Raw genomic sequence first — 21,902 nt, forward strand, 5'->3', positions numbered from 1 at the left:
TATAACAAGTAAACAAACAACTTGTTTGTAAACTAAAAGTGTATATCTATATATATATACACAATTTAATCTTCAAATAATTCTCAAACTCAACCAAACTCTATTTTATTTGATCCATTGCATAACCATAAGTTAAAGTATCCTTTAAAAATAGACATTGAAGCAAATAAATAAAAAGGAAAATCCAACAAAAACACAAAAATCTTCCATTCATCCATTGATTCAGAATCCACAAAACACATAACAAATCCCCTAAAACAGAGCAATGGCAAACCCAAAAACACCCAAATCCCTTCCATCTTTCTTCTCTTAATTTGAGTTCCATTCCAAAATTGGCCAAGAAGTTGAGAAAAAGAAAAAAAAATACAACGAACAAACAGACAACAGCCTCTGTTTTTCCCCTTTCCCCTCATTTTGTTTAAACAAAGCTATGCCCATCAAACGGTCAACGCCCTTCAACTTCATTTTCAAATATATCTCTTCTCCTTTTTCCCCATTCTCATGGAAGCTCCACCTAAACCAAAATATGTTATGCTTTCCGATGACCACCACCAAGCCAGCCTCCGCCCTCCCCCCTATCGCCGCAACGTCCCTCGTTACCATTCCAAAGCCAACGGCGGAGGTGGTGGCGGTGTTGGTTGTTGTCTAAAATGCATCTGTTGTTGTTATTGTTTTATCTTCTTCCTTATCTTTGCTCTATTCGGCCTCGGCTATTTCCTTTTCTATTATTACAACCCCCAAGTCCCTTCTTACAAAGTATCTGATTTCAGTGTCCATGCCTTCAATGTCAAATCCGACTTCAGTTTATACACTGAATTCATCGTTATCGTTAAAGCCGATAACCCAAATGCAAACATTGGTTTCGTTTATGGGAAAGATAGCTCTGTTTCTGTTATGTACTCTAAATCGGAGCTCTGTTCCGGGCAGATTCCAAATTTCCGGCAGCCGTCGAAGAATGTAACGGATATAAGTATTTTGTTGAGTGGGAATAGTGAATTTGGAAGTGGGTTACAAGAAGCATTGATGCAGAACAGACATAGTGGGAAAATTCCGTTGCTTGTTAAGGTGAAAGTGCCGGTGACGGTGGTGATTGGGAGCTTGTCGTTGAAGAAGGTCAATGTGTTTGTTAATTGTTCATTGGTGGTTGATAAGTTGTCGCCGAATAAGAAAGTTGAGATTTTGTCGAGTAATTATACTTATGGTGCTTCTTTGTGAATCTAAAGCTTTACCCATAGTTTTGTTGCTCTTTCGTTTTTGTGCTATTTAATGGGAATTCCTTTTTTTTTTTAACTCTTCCTATGAGTATCAATCTTATATATTGTGTTTTTTTCTTTTTCTTTTTTTACTTGCTTGTGATACATTGGTGTGGAAATAGGTAACAGGAGAAACCTTTCTCTCCTAAAGACTGATTGACGTTGGAAAGAACAGTACATTGGCACAATCGATAGACAGATGCTATGTTTGTATAATCCATTCCAAACACACAACGCAGAAAGTTCTAAAATATATTCTTTTAAGAAAAGAAAAGAAGTTGGTTAAGTGACAATCTCGAGCAATACTAATTAAGTCGCACTCATTTTTGTAGTCCATCCAACCACGCAACACAAAAAGAATCAAGATATTTAGAAGAATGATTGTAAATGATGTAAGCACAAGTATTTTTCTTTAATATACCAGAAAACTTTTGCAGGTTCATATGAAATCTTTTTTCTTTTTGTTGGTTTGAGTGCAGCATGTAGAAAGAGGGTTAAAAACAGAACAAAACCACCCCATTTCTTATATCTTTAATTCAAAAGAATTTCTATATAATTAATGTAGAAATGAAAGATGACAAAGATTGTAGGATTAGTTACTTTCTCAATCTATTCCAAGGCAGGTGAAACATAGGGCTTAATTATGTTTAGAATATTTAGTCGAAGTTTGTAACTTAGTTCATATTTCTGCTAATCTTCCAATTCAAATATATCTTGTTTGATGAAGGAGTTAAAAAAGATATAATTCTTTCCAGCGTTCAATAAGCCATGAATTTCGGTTAAGTTCATCCCACGTTCCCTCTCTGTTCTCAAACATCCTAATTTTAGACCAATTTTTTATGTAATAATCACTGACCACAAACCGTTTTTTTTCTTTCACTTTCTCTTAAATTTTCAAACCCATTTCTCCAAAATAACTTCCCAATACAGTGTAATCATTCAGTAATAGTGGTTCTGCTATCATGAAATGATACTCAGAACCCCAAATGTTTGGTAATTTTAAACATGTTTAGCTTTCTATTTGGATGGAGAAAAGCTTCAAAATGGTGGGGTTTTCAATTTTGATCTTATCCTTTCAATTCTAGGTTTTTTTTTTTTTTTTTTTTTTATATTTGCAAAGGTTTTTTTTTTTTGTTTATGAAATGTGATACAGTAAGAAGCTGATCAAAACAGCTCTATGCCGGCTTAAGTTGCTCAGGAAGAAGAGATATTCAATTGTTAAGCTATTACGTGAAGATTTGTGTGAGCTTATTAACAATGGCTATCAACAAATTGCTTTCAAAAGGGTATGTTAAAATTCAACAGAATACTCTTTGATTCAGTTTACTAGAATTTTTGGTTCATTTTGTTTCTAATATCAGGTGGAGCAGCTTATTCAAGATGAAACATTGATGGAGGCTTATGATTTGATTGAAAATTTCTGTGAAATCATCTTGGTGAAGTTTTCCCATATCAGGAAACACAAGTATGTATAATTTATTGTTACCATTTTATAGGAGTTTTGATTTGTGAAAAAGAAAAACATCTAAGTCAGTGGTTTTTAGGACCTGCCCTGATGATATTACTGAAGCAATTTCAAGTCTCATATTTGCCTCGGCAAGATTTGGGGATTTCCCTGAACTTAAATGTGTTCGAAAGCTGTTCGAGGAGCGTTTCGGAAAGAGTTTCATTGTGGCTGCTGTTGAATTAAGTCCTGGAAATCTTGTGAACAAACAGGTTTGTAGTTGTTTGATTAGTTGTTCAAGGAATTTTTGGGTTATGGATATTTAAACTTTCATTGGTTTGGTTTTGTGTAGATAAAAGAGAAGCTTGTAATGCAGCCTGTCCCAAATCATGAGAAACAAAGACTAATCAATGAAATAGCAAGAGATTGCTTTCATCCAGCAGTTTTGGCTCTTGAAAACTGTCCGGATTGGCATAAAAAACAGGTTCTTATTTTGCTGATATCGAAAGTCTGCCTTTTATTTCAAGTAATGAAATGACATTTGAAGTTAATATGAATTTTTAAACCTTTATAGGTACTGCAAAATGGAGATCAAACTACTGTTAAGGGAAAAGTAGAATCAGAAGAGTTGGAGAGAGTTGTAATATCTCTCGATTCAACACGAGACAGCAACTGTGGCGTCTTGGATTCTTGGTGTCATTCTACTTCTTCCAGCCCTTCAGTTTCTCAATCTTTTCCAAATGATGCATCCACTTCTGAATTCCTTCCATTTTGTGAAGAAGCTATGGTTTATTTCGATGATGTTGTTGAGCTTTCTGACCCCTCAACAGAATATGGAGACTTGTTGGATCAGAGATTCTTTAAGTTCAAATCACTTATTACAAGCACGAGAGAAGAAAATGTTGGAGATGGTGACGATCAAAGCCTCATAGAAAATCATTATGGTTCCAATAAAAAAGCAGTTTCGGGAAGATCTAATCAGATTATAAATGGATCTCCGAAAGAACCAAGTAGAAGGTCGATGCGTCGAGAGCAAGAGAATCATAGCCTAAATCATACAAAGAAAAAACTCATGAAGTGTTATTGCTTATCATGCCACAGCTTGTCATCTGAACTGCAAAACTACTGCGTGGAGCAGCAATGCTATGTCCATTCTGAGTGTAGAACAGATTTTTCTGTTATTCAGTCTTCAGAAGCTAATAATTCGGATTATGATTTGTCTAGCAAAAATTTATGGAATGCAGAATCAAATGAAGAGATTGAATTCATTACGTTTTCGAGGGCAAAGGATCAAAGAAATTATGGGATTGGAACAGTGGTTTACGATGTTTTTGTTTACTCTCAGTGTCAGCCAGATGAAAACAAGGAAACTAATACAAAACTAAAAGAACTCAGTACAAATGGTAAGCATGAACCTTCAAAGTTCACAAAATGTATGAAAGGTGCCGATAAGTATCCAAGCCATGTTCATCCAAAGTTGCCCAATTACGAAGAAATCGCAGCCAAATTCATATGTTTGAAGAGAGAGTATTTGGAAAGATCAATGAAAGGACGCAACTAGCAACAACTTCAGTAGCAATAGAACAAGGGGAAAAAAATGTGTATTTTATTACCTTATGAAAAGGAAAAAAAATATTCCACTACGATTGTAATCAATTGTTTATAGAAGTCAATATTCAGTTTCAATACAGATAGGATGAGTCAAAAATGCTCTGAACAATATCAAAATTTAGATGTAACCCATTGTGGAGTTTGGTAAGTAAAGTTGCTTTACTTGTAAACAAACCAAAAAGAAAAAAGATTCATGAACTTGTTTAACTCCACTGACCACTTCGTATACATTCCTCAAGAAGATTGTGGAAAAATAGAAATCCCACTTAAAATTAAGAAAAATATCAATTAGACCAATTAAAAAATGGAATCTTCAATCCATTATTATTTATAATTACGTAAGTTTGAAGATCTAATTCTAACATGAATAAGTTTAAAGGTGTATCATATTGAAGAGATCGGTCGGTTTGGTTAGTTTTTGTAGCTTATCTTTTATTTCTTAAAAAAGAAAAAGAAATTGTTGAACCCCACAAAGTAGTGGAAGAAACTGTTGAAGCAAATGACAAAGAAGAACAGTATGAAGAACAGAAGAAGGAACCTATGAATTTCTTTAAAGGAAAGGAAGAATTTGGAAGAATAATTTAATAGAAGAGCCATATAGCTGGAAATGGGCGAATAAGAAGATAACTATACATACATATATATATATATAATGATGTTTTTTTTTATATTTTGTGATGGATTAAAGTTGAAGCTTTCCAGCTGAAATGGAGTTGACTTAATTTTATTTAAAATTTGTATAGTTGAAATTGGTGTTCGAGGAGATTCATGTTGCTTTTCCAGCTTGGCCAATTGGAGAACAATACACCTACCTATTTTATTGTGTTTCTTTCATCCTTTTCATTGGATTCAAACATCACCACCATTCCTCTCAATCATAATAACATATTTAAGTTTAAATATTTATAAATGCGAACCATTCTCCAAATATCTCTACTAATAGTTTCAAAACATTTAATAATTAGTTGATTTGTTTATCATTATAAGATTTTCTTATTTTCACTCTTATTGAAAAAGTCTTTCTCAATTATAAAGAAAATTAAAAAACGGTCTCTCTCATTCACTTGCTTTTGATATTTTTTTCGAGGAATAATTGTTTCTTTTATTTCAAAAAGATGTAATTTGGAATTTCTTAAAATTGTCTACTTTTTCACTCCAACAACTCTAATAATTTAAAATAAAATCACAAACACAAATAAATATTTCTTCTCTTTCCCAATTAATTTCTAAAGCCAATCTTCTTATTCTATATATATATATATAAATAAATAAATATAATACCCTTTTATAATATTTGTGAAGTTACAATAAAGTATAATTTTTATTCAACATGCCAAGTTGTCAACCATGGTATAAGGTGGACATCAATTGATTGAGAGATTAGTGTTTTTGGTTTTTGTTTTCTGTTTTTTTCTTTGTATGATTCAAATATATATAACTTATACTTTTACCTTCAAAATTCATATTAAAATTTTAAATAGGTTATTTTCATAGAATATAAAGACAATCCATATTTTAATTCATATCGTATGATGTCTTTTAGGTGAAAGACAGATGAAGGTTTCATTGTCTTTAATTGTTATAGAAAAAGATAATGTAAATGTAAGCGTGTGAGTGAGATGACTCCCTAAATAATCCTTAATCTGAAACCTTAAAAATAATTAAAAAAATTTTAAAAAATGAATAAAATATGGTTAGAAGTAATAAAAGAGAAGAAAATAATAAAGAAGAGAGGAGATATTTAAGAAGAGAAAAGATAAGGATAGAAGATGATATTTGTAAATTAGAAGAAGAAGAAAAGGTCTAAAGAATGAATGAGGGACACGTGGCAGTAATCACCGACATTAATGTTTATAATGTTTGACTTTTGAGAATTCCACAAACAAGAGTTTGACTTTTAATTTAGCGCCGAAAGTGAGAAACATCCAAAGGGCGCGTGGGAGCACTTCCATCACTTATTTTTACTATTTATTACTTTTCTATTTTCATTCTTTCTTCTATAAAATAAATTCATTTACTTTCTTCACTTATTTCAATTATACACACATTTTAATTGCTTCTTATTTTCTCTACTAATATTATTATTATTATACCTGTACCAATATTTTATTAAATGACAAAATTATTATTTGAAGATAGAAAGTAAAATCTAAAATTTTGTTATCATTTTTTGAAAAATCAATTGATTCTGATAGGGATGGTTAAAATTTTGGAAAATAGAGATATTAAAAATACAAAACTTAAATTCTTTATTTTATTTTATTTTTACTAATGGTTTGAAAATGAAGCAGACTCTTAAATGCCTGCTTTTGTTTTTGATATATGATTAGAATTTAATTATTGTACTTCACAAAAAAGGAGAAAGAAATATGTTTAATTTTTAAAAACAAATTCTTGACCGATTGATTTACTTCTTCTCCTATAATTTTATTTTTTTTTATTATAGCACCCTTAACATTGCACAATTGCTCTTCTTACTCCAAGGACTTAGCTCCAAACATTTTTATCAATAGAATACATTATGTTTCAATTTTTTTTTATCAAATTGTTAGTTATTAAAGTTTAAAGGTTAATTTATTAGAATAACAGAAACTAAATTACAAAATTGAGAATGTATATACAAAATGTATGTATGGAAGTGTGTAAAGTTAAAAATTAAAATTGAAGGTTATGAATGAAACATAAATAAAAATATCTTAAAGAGTGAGAGAAATGAAAATTGAGAAGAAAAAGAAAAAAGGAGAGAGAGAGAATAAATCGGTTAGTGGGGCCCTGTTCGTAGCTGACCAACCACAACATTTAAACTTATTCTCTCTCTTTCTCTGCCATTCATATCCTTCTTCAAATCTTTTTCTCTTCTCTCATTTCTAACTTATAAACTTCAACTCTTCTTCCTCATACATACTTCCAAATCCTTCCATTTTTCTCTTTCAATTCAACACCCCGCCGTCCACTCACCGCATCTTCCCCGCTCCTTCTCTCCCTCCATCAAATGCCTTCCTCATCCCACTCTCTTTTTTCTTCAATCGGATAAAACCCTGTTTCAATCCCGACTCCATCCACTACCCTCATTCTTAAATTCCCTTCCTCTTTCTATACTAATTAATACACACTTCGTTTCTTCCTTTACTTTTTCCATTTTGTTTTTCTTCATATTTTCCCATCGAGAGGTGTCAGCATACTTATTGTTCAAAGTTCTCTGTTTCTATCCATGGCGGAGGATAAGAAAACAGGGAAATTGAAGATGGTTATCGATGCAAATACTCCAGACAAGAAGATTGAGAAAGGGAAACACGTTGCAGCTGTTAGCTTGGAGAGGCAACAATGGAAGCCAGTTTTAGATGATGCTTTCTTGTCTAGAAGACCTCTCAAGAAAATCTGCAGTTCTGATTTTCATAACCCATTTCTTCATTCCCCTCTTTCTCTTTCTCCCCCTTCTTCTAAAATCCAATTTCCTTTCGATTTCGAGGCATCTCAACATTCATCAATAACAACCACGACAACAACAACACAGTTTAATTCTCAACATCCGATTTCTTCCTCTTCTTCTTCTTCCTCTCCCTTTACGGCCTTCGGGTCTCCGGAGCAACAGATGATTTCCTTTAGTTCCAATCAACAACAGGGATTTGGCTTTCCGCCCTACTTCCTCAACGGAGACCCGGTGGCATCGCAGCAGAGACTTTTCAAGTACTGGAGTGATGCGTTTCATTTGAGTCCAAGAGGAAGAGCTATGATGATGAGTAGATTCGGCCCGGATGGAGGTAATTTGTTTCGGCCGCCATTGCAGCCCATAAGTGCCACTAAGCTTTACAGAGGAGTTCGACAGCGGCATTGGGGGAAATGGGTGGCCGAAATTCGTCTCCCTCGTAACCGAACTCGTCTTTGGCTCGGAACTTTCGACACCGCTGAAGACGCCGCCATGGCTTACGATCGTGAAGCCTTCAAATTACGAGGCGAAAATGCTCGACTCAATTTCCCTGATCGTTTCTTCAAGAAAGACATTCCAAAAACAGAGGCAGAAACAGAGCATACAATTCCAATAACAGAAGAAGCTCATCCCGAAAACTTTATCCTTCTTCCGCCGCCAGAAGAAGAAAAACCAAATAACGACTTGACGGAGAGCGGCAGCTGCGCATCTGAGCCGACGGAGATGGTATGGGGAGAAATGGAAGAGGCTTGGTTTAATGCGATTCCGGCCGGTTGGGGTCCAGGAAGCGCGGTTTGGGATAATCTAGACCCAACAAACAATTTAGTTCTTCAATCACAAATCCCATTTGGTTCTTCAAATGAGCAACAGATGAACGAATCCAACGATAATCAGAACAAGCTTGAAACTTCCGAATCGGCTTCGTCTTCGTCTACGTCTGCTCCCACGAAGCTTTTCTTATGGAAAGATCAAGATTGAATAATTAGACTTCTTCTCTTCTTTTTTACTGAATTTTTACCACTCCATTGGATGATTGGGTGATTGTAGTAGTCCTCCGATTTGGTCGTATGTTTTTGGAAGACCAATCCAATGGCTTTAGACATCATAAAGATGGAATTTCTTTGATGAAATTCTTGATTTTATGTTTATTGTGAAGAAGAACCATGGAAGGAAGGGATTTGAGACGTGTTTTTTGATCTCTTTCCCCTTCACAGTTTGGTGCGTCATCGTTCCATTAAAGCCATTGTTTTTAGGCTTTCATGGCGGTTTTTTAGTTTTGTCTTTGTATTTTTTGCTCTTTTTCTCTCTCTCTCTCTTTTACATTCCATTTTTTGGAGTTTCCTTTTGCCTTCTATGTATTATGTAATTTAGATCTTTTCTTTATAACCATTTTTTTTAGGTCAATATGGTGTGAAGTGTTTCATCTATTGTTTCAACTTATATAGCATATATACTTTGCTTATTTATTTTTTTCTATACTCTGTCTACACAAAAAAAACATAGGATTAAAATCAATTTAATCCTAACCAAATAATTAACATTGTAACTGCTACTTTTAGCTATGGTTTTTTTGGTTTTGTTTTAATACATATTGTTATAAACGTTTTTGAAATAGATAATAGTAGGTTTCAAAAAATTGATTTCATTTTCTTTAAACCAAAAGACTCTGAAAAGTGAAACTTTATCGAACGATTGTAATGAAATATTTTAAAAACAATATATATAGAATTATTTCAATATATATTGGTTTCCTTTAAACTTTATAATTCGGATATTATATCTTTTAAAATTTTTCTTCTCTAAAAATCTTGAGACTATAAATAAAAATAATTTCAAATTGTATTCACCAAAAATGAAAATTCAATTCTAAATCGATGATCTAAAGGCGAAAACTCAATTTTACAAAATAAAAGAAGAAAGAATGGTCAAAATTAACAAATTTGACAAAATATTTGCAACATATACCAAAATTACAAATTGTATCGATTTCTATATATAGTTGATAGAATTATTGAATTTTAATTTATTTTTCTATTTTTAAAATGTTCCGTACAGGAATAAACCATGTTAGTTTTTTTAAAATTAATTTATTTTGTATGATATTTGTAAGAATAATAAGTAAAGATAATATTAAAAAAAAGAAGAGGGAAAGTGTAGAAAGTAGGCTATGATAGGGGCAGGTGGGGCCGTAAACGCCGTCCATTGACGGCATAATCGTGATAAATTTGTAGTGTTTAGGGTTACAAAACTTTGCATGCCCAATTCAATTAATTAATCATATTCTTCTTGTTGCCATATACTATATAACTATAATCTTATATTTTATTAATATGCCTATGCATAGTCTTAACAATTTAACCTAATCCAATTTCTTATTTCTCTTCCTTATCAATTCTCTTTTTATTTTATTCATGTTTCTCCCTTTCTTTAGTTGGGATGAGGGCCACCTTCATCTACTAGTGGACAAACTTTTATTAGAGTCGTGTAACAGTTTTTAAATGACTTTTGATAATAGTGTCTCTTTTTTAAATAGCTTCATCTTTAATCTATTTAATACTTTTTTTTTTTTTTGAAGTAAATTAGAGTTTCAAAATTTTGAATAAAAATTTGTATTGTAAGTCACTTTTGTATTAATATGTTAGATACAAATTAAAGTTTGGATGCATTGTTAATATTATGGGTTGAACTAATGGTTTTTTTAATGCAAATATTCTATGATGTTTCACCTAATTATAAATGAATTCCAAACGAAAAACAAAAACCAAAACCATGGATGGCATCACTATATATAGCTTTGTTAGGTGATATTATTCCTAGTATTTGCTGCTTTCTTTTTGTCTTTTCTCTTACTAATTTGTAAATATTTTCAGAATCGTAAACAATTGTTAGGGTCTTGTTGAAAACATGCATGATCGAACATGTTAGACCAAATGAAAGAATTAGAGAAAATGTTTTCGTAGGTGATAAAAGTCTAGATAAAAAAATGAAAGTTTGACATTAATTCACATGACAATAATGATCAATTTATTTAAAGCGTCAGAGATAAAGGTAATACAATAAAATTTGTTTTTAGTAATAAAATTATAGCAACCGTTTTGTTGCGAAATCAGCAATGATTTATCTTTTCTTGGCTTAAATCTTGTGAATTTGTGGTCATTTGCACAAGAAAAAGAAAAAAATTAAGTCGCACCGATGCTTATGATGATTTCATATGTTCGTTCGCAAATTTTGAAGAAAATAAATATAAAAAAATGGGTTGCAAACTAATTAAAAAATTAAAATTGAGGAGGACAGCCGCATTGGGAGTCATAGGATGGATCCATAGTACCTCCAACCCCATGGTGTACCCTTTTCTCCGTCCTGCACTCTTTATTGGTTTACTGCTTTGATGAATGTGAGTCCTTTCTCTTTAATTGAGAAAAGCTCTTTCACTGATGATCATTACTCGACCGGCCCAATTCTAGCTTATTCTCATACTAGGGAAAACCTCCGAGGAAAGATTAAAGAGAAAGAGAGAGAACAAAAGGAGGTAAAGCCTACAACTACTTTGCACCCTGGCTTCTTGCTAAAGTTGTGCTCAGACAACAACGGATAACACAACCTCTCATCTCTAGTAGCTGGGCTAGCATTCTCTGCCCAACAAATTATGCCAATCAAAGATTCAACATGTAATAATTGGTTGATTTGCCAAGTCAGAGAGTGAAAAGTACAAAAATCTTAAAGAGTGATATGGATTAACTCACATTCCATAGATTTACAATGAAGTATGTTTAGAAGATGTTTGACCTATAACATTCAACGAACTAAAGTTTCGAAGTCAAATTAGATCAATCCATGACTCAACATGTTGGACACCCCCTGTGTTACATGAGGGCCGAGTTCAGAGAATTTTGAGCCCTCTTGGCCGTTTCCCTTCGATCAGGGCATGGCCTCATATGACAACGGAGCAGTAGCCTCAACACAGAGTTTTGGTTGGTTGATTACATACTGCCTTTTAGTTCAAAGCTATTCTTAAAGATGAAGTTGGAAAGGAGTGCAATTATTGGTTGGGAATCAATTTGCAAATGCTGTGGCAAAAGTGGTGATGAGGTTCTTATGGCTTAGATGTTCAGGTCTGTCTCTTGTGGTCAATGCTACACCTTTCTAATGGTTCATTTTTGAGACCCAAAATCGCACAAACAAATTAAATTGGGCCCAATTACAAGCCCATTTTAAACCTTATCAAAAACTATATAAACCCCATGCACAAGGGAATTATGGAGAGACAGCAACAACATAGCAAAATTTTGAATACATTATTATATCATATCAGTGTGTAAAGTGATGATCATACTGTCAAATTTTAAAATAAAGAAAAACAATAACATAGCTATTCAACATGCCATAATATGTGATACACTTTGTAGCAACAGAAAATGAAATAATGATCAATGATGTACCCATTATATGACTAGTCAATGTTTCTTTTTTGTTCAACATATATTTTATTACTCATTTGATTAATTCAAGTTTTTTAAAATTTAACATTTGAAGGAATCTTAGGTACTTGTTATGCAGAAGATTGAGATAGAAAGGCCATGTGCCAAAACTAGACATAATATATACCAAAGGTATCCCACAGTGCCCACACTCCCACGTTTTAGGTGGTCACAGTGCTACCACCAGCCCCAACTTAACTTCTTATCCTACCCACCTCTATTATCCTTTTCAATTTATTTTTCTTATATTCTATCTCTATGTATATTTTCATCGTCATCATTCTTCTTTATCACGTAGGTTCATCGAAACATTTCAACTAGGTTGAGATTCAATTTTCTTAGCGTTCTTGATCATGCATGCCTTCAAATTCAATAGTAATATTATTGTATTCATTCAAGAATGGAATAACGTTTGCTATGTACATACACAAAGAGCTAGAAAATAAGATCAATACAAAAAGATATAGAAACGAGGTTAGAAAAAGACCCTTCTAGTTAAGAATTTATCGTAAACATTTCTAGTTAAGAATTTATCGTAAACATTGAGCCGCCAACGGTATAATATATCATTTGATAAGTTATTATTAAAGACCCTCCATTTGCAATTGCATGATTACATGCTATCTATTTTACTTGTCACACGCATAATTTCCTCAATCTAACATTATTTTATGAAGGGAGAGAATAAGTGAAATCTATTTGATACACCAACCACCTAACTGCCCAGAAGTTTTTAATATAAAACATCTTGAAGTTAGAAATTTAAGTCCCTCATCCATGTTGTATTTTTTTTTCACTCTACACATTTGAAGTTGTGTTTGGTAAGTCAGTTTTGTGTTTTATGAATTTATTTGACATTGAAAAAAAAAACTTTATCAGACAAGTATAAAATTACTCGAAGGAACTAAACTTAAATTTTACTTTAATTTAGTTTAGTTAAAGTATAAGCATAGTCTCCCAACTTTTAGATTTTATATTGCTCTCATCTTTTTAACTTTTAAAATTGTCTTGAGTGATTTAGTTCATAATACTTTTAAGCCTTTTTAATAATTTAAGTTTTTAAATTGTGATAAATTAACGGTGTTAGTTTTTATAATTTTACAATTGGCAGACAATTTCATTCCTTCCATCATTCAAAAATATTATCAATACATAATAAATTTTCTTATCGACATAGATGGATAAACTAATTAAATACCGATTACATTTATAACTAAAAAAAATTAAACCATTTAAGTATTAATCCAATAAACATTAAAAAGATAGAAACTAAACTAAACACATTCGATTCATTATTCATAATCGAAAAACAAGGTAGCAACATATAGGATCTAACAAAGTGGATACATGAAGTACAAAAATGAAAAAGAAAGCTCTCTCTCCCTTTGGAGAGGGCTACATTATGATATAAATCTAAAGCTAAGGACATATATAATTTTGACATACTATATATATAGATATATGATCACAGCAAGTAGTAGAGGGTTTATATATGATTTTTAGGAGAAGTTCAAGCGAGAAGTGTAAGTTGCCTTTGGAGACCAATTCCTTGGAATAACATCTCTGGCTGAGAGAGTTTTAGCTGTGGATAATGTTGTTACCTTCACTGAAAATGGACCCTTTAAAGGCCCTCCATTTATGCACCATGTTGCACCCCACACATGTGCCATCTCCATCCACTCTTTTGAATTTGCCTACCACAACACATTATTCATATATATTAGTTTTTGTTGCAAATACAATATAATATATACTACTAATCTTCAACTAAACTATATATATATATATGTGTGTCAAAATGAGATCGCAAACAATTAACACTAAAAACTATTATCATGATCATTTTTCAACGTGCTCACTATGTCTTGTCTCTTGGTTTTTTTTTATCCTTTTTTGTGGCCCCTTTCTCACATGGACAGAGCTACCTCAAGAAAGTTATATAAAGTTATAATATCTTAAGTTGGATGATAAATGTGTGGATCTAAACTTGTGAGGTTGTGTGTGTGATCTCCTAGTTGATTATAGCTTAATGAAAATATGATTAGTATATAAACCTACAACTATATTAACTATGTTTACTTTCAAAGTTAATGATCTCAACATGTCAATTGAAAATTATGACTCAATTATATACAGAAAAAGTTAATTTTAAATATTATTGTATGTTATATATTTCTCCAAAAATTGAATTCAAAATTTAAACCAATTAAGTTTAGAAAACTCAGAATTTTTGTTTTTTAAAATCTTGTTTAAGTTTTTGAAATTTATGTAGGAATTCAATTTAAAAAGACAAAACTAAATTCAAAATATATCTTTAAAAAAAAAAGGAGATTCAATAAGACTTATAAATAAACACTTTTTATTCTTTTAATGATTAATATATATAGGTGCATTTCAAAGTGCACACTCCACTTTAATTATATAGACAAAATTAAAACAACAAAAAATATTTTTTTTAAAGGAAGAATCTCTCTAATTAAAAAAATTGTATGATAAAAGATCAAATCATCAAATAGCAAAATAAACCAATATTGTAAAAATTTAGTAATTCAATCTACAATTTTGCTATACTTACCATAGTTTTTATCATTTATAATAACTTTGGAGTTGCATATAACATATTTTTTCTTGTAAAACACCAAATAAAAAGTTTTAGATGGTTATATAGTTGTTAAAGTTGAAGATGCTTGCTTTATATAGTTGTTAAAGTTTTAAGATGCTTACTTGTCTGATTTGCATAGAACCAAGATCTCCATCTCCATCCTCAAACTCCACCAAAAGCGAAAGCCAATGATCTGTAGAACCTTCATTCACATGGAACGCTATATTCTTTCCTCTGTACCTACATGGAGTCCTGTATACACATGTACAATCACAATAAAAATCAATTAAATACCCTTAATATTAATCTCTTTTAACTCATTCACTGGTACTGCACACCCAATTACCTTCTGTACGCTACAGTCAATTCCCCTCGGTCTCGGAGACGGCTGCCCGCACCAGCCACCGCCATACGTCCAAAGGCGGCACCACTCAGATCAAAGTGAGTCCGGCCATTTGCACAGTACCCACCTGGACACTCGTCAGTTACTATGATGGTAACTGCCCGTCTAGCGCATATGGCTCGATCCAAGCACCGAACTTTGTAGCACGCACCACACCCTTCCCCGTCCTTGAACAGGATTGGACTCACTGCCCCTACTCTTGCTTTGAATGGCTTCACGTCCACCAAACTACCGTACCCACATGCCCCACCTGATTCATTTCATTCCCCACATGACCATTAATTTATGCATACGTCACAAAAAATTAAGATTACAAAAATACATATATATTAAAATAGACCATATTTTGTGATATTTATAGATATTTTTCACAAGTTTAACTAGTTATAAAAATTTTGAATTAAATTTATAATTTGTTAGAAAAGTAGTTAATATTAACTTTTTACCTTTAAATCTAATCTAAGATGTGAAATGAAGCTTAAATAGTGTATGAAATATATGAATCTCAAAATCCAAAAAGAAGCAGTTGTTGAGGTGTCAATATCAATCTATCTTAAAATCCTATTCATTCATTCGATTCAACACAAAAATAATAATAACAATACAATTATATATTGCATGCTAATTGTTGATGTTTCTTATTTTTATTCTTATTAAATGCAATACTTAGATAAATTAATAATCTCACGTCACTTGTCCTCGAGCAAGAATTTTTTGTTGCTGCCGACCACTTGTATATATATATATAACAAAAAAATAAAAAGGGTAGAGACGACTGATAAAAGAATTTTGTTTCTGTAAAGATAAATTAAACTACAAGTTTGGTCTCGTGTTAATACGTCTCCTTAAAAAAAAAAATTAATAAATGTCTCTAGATGTTAAACTACATATGGTACTTTTTTCAAGAACTTTGGAATGATAACGATTAAATTCTTTCGGTTAATTTTGTAGTTTTTAGTAATAAAGTTAAAAGAAAAAACAAATTAATTGTACTGACCGTCGCTGCCGTCGCCTTCTGGGCTGCCATACCAAGTGGCGGTGGCGGGGAGCCAATGCGAAGCTGCGGTAGTACGGTTTGGAAGCTGCTGAGTTGAATCAACGAGAACAAACTTCCCCACCAGTACAAAATTCACCAACATTATAACATTCCATAAGTACCGAGGGCGGAGGTGCATTGTTGAGGTTGGGAACAACAGAAGCACCGAAAAAAAGAGAAACAGTAACTGAAAACAGTCGTTCTGCCGACAGTTCTTGAGATAGCGAAGGAAGTTGGGAGTTAAGAGACCTTTTTTTATAATGAGTGGTTAAATTACAAATATTATATTTTTACTTTGAAAGGACGAAGATAGCCCTGCATTTTGAGTTTAATTACGGTGGGCCTTAGAGGTATAAATAATGAATGGCCCACCGGTAGTTATGGCAAGAATTTCGGGTAGCCTGTTTTGGAAGACGTTTAAACAGTTATTACGTCGTCGTTTTTTAGGGGTATATAATAACGGTCGAAAAGTGTATGAATAATAGCGGTTGGGAAGGTAAGGGATTAGGAACGATGTCGTTTTGAGAGTTGGTAATTTAATTTTTTCTTCTTTTTTTTTGGTTGGGTATGAAGAAATGTGATTTTGCGGATTTTGTTGACATTGTAAGCAATTATTTGTTAGGTTGTGAGATATATGGTTTGCCCCCCATCGATCACGTGCATTACCTTTTTCTCATTCATCATCTATTGCTTTCTTTCAATTATTTGAGTTTTTTTTTTTTTCTTATACATAAATACAATTGAGGATAATATATTAAACTTAACATCTCGTTTTTTTTCTTTTTTTTTTAGTAAGTTAAGTTTACATTTCCTAGAAACAAATAAAGAAAATCGACAAGCTAGTTATAAGCACCATTGTAGTGGGTAAGATTTTGTTGGTGGTTGCGGTGCTTTTAAGTTCAAGGCATTCTAGGAATACAAGGGTTTGTATGTTTTTAAATGAAAAGGCAAGACCTTGAGATATTTAGTTAACTATGTTGAGCTTTGTGGGTTTTATACTCTTTCTTTGAGTAAGCAAGCTCTCTAACTTTTTTCTACTAAAATTGAAAGAGTGGATAGATGATTGACTTAAACTAGGTCTTGGGTTCGACATGGGTTGTTCATGTACTTGAATTAGTAAACATATTCTCTATGTTAAGAGTCTCAACAAGAACAACAACCGCTACGTGGGCTACGCTCAAAGAGGCATTTTTCTCTATTTTTCTTAAGAATGTTGGAAATAGTTAAAGAGAATACATTGACTAGGTCAAATTTCTCAAATTCTTTGAGCCTAGGCTTTCTTTCTCCTTGGCTTACTCTTGTGGAAGCAAGACTTTTCATGCTCAAATGTAGAAGGGATGGGTGGGATTAAGCCTTTAGGTCTAATCCTAGTAGGCTTTAGCGAGTGCCAACAACTACTTTTATGGAAGAGTATTAAAAAGTCATTAGCTAAGACTCACTTGGTAGTGAAATTATAGTAATAGCAAAGAAAGCGTTGAAAATGTTAAAATAATTAAAAGGGATTGCAAAAGTTGTGGGTGTTGTGTAAGAGGTTTAGAAAGCTACATAAAAACTCGAAGTACTCGAATCAATTGTTAACTAAAATAGACTTCTCCATCGTTATTTTGATCCTCGTTGCACATAACTAACATCATTTGAGAGGTAAAAGCTTTTAAAAAACATTTCTAAAAGCTAGATTTTTGTATTTTATTGACTAATTATACAATTGAATTGAAGTAAGTTTAAAACGAGTTCAAAATTAAAAATCTACCGTATCCACCAAATATTTAATTTGTTACATCTCCCAAATATAGTAATTAATTTTCTTTAAAAGAAAAATTGAACCGATACTTTTGGTGATCTTAGTTAGATTTTTGTAGTGGGTTAGGTTTAAAGTAAATAAAAGTTTTATACATATAAAAAGGAAAAAAAGAAATAATGGAATGATATAAGGAAATGATATATAATTTATAAGGACACATGGATGAAAAAAAAAAAAAGAGAAGAAAACAAGAAAAAGAGTGGAAAAGGAAAAGAGAGTTGATTTGGAAATCCATGTGTGGAAGAAAAAGAAGAGAGAAAAGATATGTATATTATTAAATAGAAGAATGCATGTGGAAGAATATTGGACGTTGTTCAATTGAATCTTCAAAATCTTCCACGTGCCCGTCTCTCTTTATAACCGCAAATTACTCCAATTATTACTTTATTATTTATTATTATAATTATAAATGTAATGATTCCTTTATCTTTATTTATTTGGAAGTTAAAAGCATATATTCTAGAATGTGACTTCAACCATTATATATACATCATAATATATCATAATCTCATTATCACGTGACCCTATCGAACATAAATAAATGATCAAATTAGTATAAAGTAAAAAATAAGATTCATGAAAACTCGTGGGTGTGTCATGCCAAAGGGTGAAAATTGTTTCAAAGAAGTCATTAATATGATGTAATCATTGATCGGTGGTTAACGTTTTATGACATTAACATAAAAATTAAATTGAACTCAACACATAAGATGAAACAATCATCATATCTATAGCAAAAGATCACTTAACCAATGACTTCTTTCAAACATATATAATTAGTAACAAATATTGTATATCTTAGATAGAAATTGTGGGCTTCCTTACTCTAATATGGTAGTCCAAAATAAACGACGTGTGGGTAAAAATAAATCATGAGAGCCTAGTTCGACATTTATTCTTGTCAAATTGTTTATTAAAATAAGAGTATTTAAAGAAAAGTCTAATGAATATTTGTTTGTTATTCTTTTTAATATTTCCGGGAAGTGAGTAAAGATGGAATTTTGACAACTATGGGCTAATTGTTCTATCTTTACACGAGTTCCACCTTGGTGTACATTGGACTTGAGTTGGCTGCCTCGTGCCATTCTTTTTCTTCATTAATCATTCCTCACAATATCTTCCTTGCTTTTATTTTATTCTTTACATATTATATCTAATTTATAAGTTCTACCACTAACATGGTTTTATATATTTCCCTATCATACTTACAATTCTCAAATCCGGTTCTTTCACACTTAGATGTTGCACAACAAGTCTTACGTCCAGGAAAGATAATTCATTAATATAATTGAGTCAGACAATCACAATGTTGTACTTATCTATATACAATCAAGATTTATATAATGACATTTGTAGAGCTAACCTGATAAACATTCAATTGACTCTATGTAGATGTGAGACTCCCTCGCTTTAAAATTTAGGTTCCTGATCTAAGTATGAGCGTGTGAGACACTCTCTTACTAGAAGTTATCTTTTTATTTTCTCTTTGTGATCACTCCCTTCATTCGAGTGAACTTAGGCTTCCTCCTAAGTCTACGGGAACTCATTCTAAAATAGAACCTTAGGCTCTCCCTAAAGATGAAAGTTTCTTCTTAATTGAATTGGTTTTTAGGCTCCCGTTAAAGTAGTATAGTATGTTTGAATTAAATTTAGTCTTAAACAAACTACTCACAAAAACAGTAGCCACACACACAAAAGAATGTTTGCTTCAAACATTCTTTTTTGTCAAATTAGAATGAAGAACAAGCAATACAGTAGGTGCAACATCCTAGTAAAAAATGCTTCTAGAGCTTAAACAGCAGAAAAATATACACATAATAAATCAATTGAGTTCTACGAAAGACAAATATCCTAGTTAATCAAATCTGAAAAAAAAAATATTATGTATGATCTGCAACAATCGAGATAACAACGAAAATTTGAGGACATTCACAAAAATAGCTTAGTAGTAAGCTAGAAAACTTGAGCATATATATATCTAGCCAATTAGCAATGTACCCTAACAAATACATACATATGTATATATATAACAAGTTAAGTTTTAGCATATCTCAAAATTCTACAAAAGTGTTATTCCAAATTTACCCTTCAGTAGTTGGCTTTTATATTTTAGTTATTGGTGGAGAAAAATGAAATCAACCCACACAAATACATTACATTGAATTGGGGAAAATTTGTCATATTAATCTGTATTTTAAAAAAATAAAAAATCATTGGTTGGATTCGATTTAATTAAAAAACTAACGAAAACTTAATCGAATTGATCATATAAGTATTATACGCTTAAATTTTGATGGACACTGTACTATGAGATATTTTATTTTATTGAATAAAATGATGGACTATATTAAGAGACAAATATGAAAACAAATAGTTACATCATAAACATTTTTTTTTTTTGACATTATTCAAAAATGTCAATAGATGTCTTAATATGACAGGTGAAATACTCACATCAATCAAATTTCAATTATAAATAAGTGTCAATGATTTTGGATCAATATTGTTATGACATATATAATAATTGTTGATTTTTAGATTTATTAATTGCAAATTAATAGTGGATCAAAATATCTCTAATTAAGAAAATCTAAAATTCAAATCATAACCATTAAGATTTCACTGACTATAAAGAAATTAAATATTTTTAAATTCTACCACTTTTAGTAATTAAAAAGAAAATCTAAAATCCAAACAATGAATGCTCCCTTAACTATAGTCTTAAGAAATAATATAGAAAAATAGCTATCTAACTAATGCAAAAACATAATATTTTCAAACAAAAGAACATGAAATCACTTTTCAAAGCCCCACAATGTTTAACACAGACTGTGTATGTATCATAAGGATTCTTTTTAAACAGATATAAAAATTAAAATAATGCAAATGAAAAAAATTAAGGAAAAGAATGAATAAATTCAATAATGAGTGATTTTTTTTAAAGGAATAAACTGAGTTAAAACAATTTAGTATTAAAAGTAGAAATACAGAGGAGAAATGTAAGTTATGAAAACAAACCATTTGAAAACATTGAACTTGAAGAAATGGAGGCATCAATCAACTTTGCACTAAACTATATTTGATTCAGATTTTGTAGAAATGAAACCAAGAGTTAATCACCAAATTTTGTTATTTTTAACGATTTTCCTTCCACATTAAAGAGAACAGATTTTTAGGTATTGAATCCACTTTAGGGTTATATTTTTAAAATGTCCTTTTAGGTATGAAAATTTTCAATCAATAATTTTAGAGATAATTATACACAGTTTTACCCTTTTTACATCAATGTAAAATAAATAATTTGTATTTATAAAATTCTATTAATAATGGAGAGATAAATATACATTTATGAAAAAAATAATACGTTTAATATAATTTTTTTTCATTGATTTTCAATTGGGGAGAGAGAAAATGACATTTAATATGATTCTTTTTTTTCATTTCGTTTTTCATGTTTGTTTTTATACCATGTAAAATATTCCATTGTTTATTTAAAAATATTTAATATATATATATGTCCGTATCTTTTTAGAAAAGTAATTAATACAACTTAAACGTAAAAATTTTGAACCTGAGACCTCTTATTTTTGGGTACATATACATTTATTCGTTAGATTGTGTGTATAAGAACCCTTTTCATCTATGGGTGATTTGGAAAAATGGGGTGTTTTTTAAAAAAAAATTGGTGTTTTCAGAACCACGGGTAAAATGGATGGATTTTTTTTGTCATTTTCTATGGTGGGTCTCATTTCTATAAATTATTCTTTAGTTGAATAATATATTTAAGTAGAAAGTTAAATGGTAACTTTATTGTTTAATTTATTTTGCTTTTAATAAAATTAACTAT

General features: G+C 31.3%; 4 protein-coding genes across 4 annotated transcripts; 3 read left to right on the forward strand and 1 right to left on the reverse strand.

Moving 5' to 3' along the window:
- The first annotated feature begins 501 nt into the window (after positions 1 to 501).
- On the forward strand, positions 502 to 1,215 carry LOC105436081 (NDR1/HIN1-like protein 6). Its single transcript, XM_011660442.2, has one exon. The coding sequence runs from the start codon at positions 502 to 504 to the stop codon at positions 1,213 to 1,215; it is 714 nt and encodes a 237-aa protein (XP_011658744.1).
- A 1,505-nt stretch (positions 1,216 to 2,720) lies between these two features.
- Positions 2,721 to 4,405, forward strand: LOC105436231. The gene is made up of 4 exons (XM_031888796.1): positions 2,721 to 2,734; positions 2,798 to 2,969; positions 3,050 to 3,181; positions 3,272 to 4,405. The coding sequence occupies exons 1-4, from the start codon at positions 2,721 to 2,723 to the stop codon at positions 4,256 to 4,258; spliced, it is 1,305 nt and encodes a 434-aa protein (XP_031744656.1). The 3' UTR covers positions 4,259 to 4,405.
- A 2,740-nt stretch (positions 4,406 to 7,145) lies between these two features.
- LOC101205560 (ethylene-responsive transcription factor ERF053) lies at positions 7,146 to 9,197 on the forward strand. Its single transcript, XM_004136772.3, has one exon. It carries the CDS (start codon positions 7,520 to 7,522, stop codon positions 8,711 to 8,713), a length of 1,194 nt encoding a protein of 397 aa, XP_004136820.1. The 5' UTR covers positions 7,146 to 7,519; the 3' UTR covers positions 8,714 to 9,197.
- A 4,279-nt stretch (positions 9,198 to 13,476) lies between these two features.
- On the reverse strand, positions 13,477 to 16,523 carry LOC101205324 (expansin-B3). The gene is made up of 4 exons (XM_004136771.3): positions 16,216 to 16,523; positions 15,162 to 15,468; positions 14,938 to 15,067; positions 13,477 to 13,907 (listed from the first exon to the last, which is right to left on the reverse strand). The coding sequence occupies exons 1-4, from the start codon at positions 16,391 to 16,393 to the stop codon at positions 13,713 to 13,715; spliced, it is 810 nt and encodes a 269-aa protein (XP_004136819.1). The 5' UTR covers positions 16,394 to 16,523; the 3' UTR covers positions 13,477 to 13,712.
- Positions 16,524 to 21,902: the final 5,379 nt, after the last annotated feature.

Source organism: Cucumis sativus, chromosome 7, assembly GCF_000004075.3.
Source record: "Cucumis sativus cultivar 9930 chromosome 7, Cucumber_9930_V3, whole genome shotgun sequence".
NCBI classification, from domain to species: Eukaryota; Viridiplantae; Streptophyta; class Magnoliopsida; order Cucurbitales; family Cucurbitaceae; genus Cucumis; species Cucumis sativus.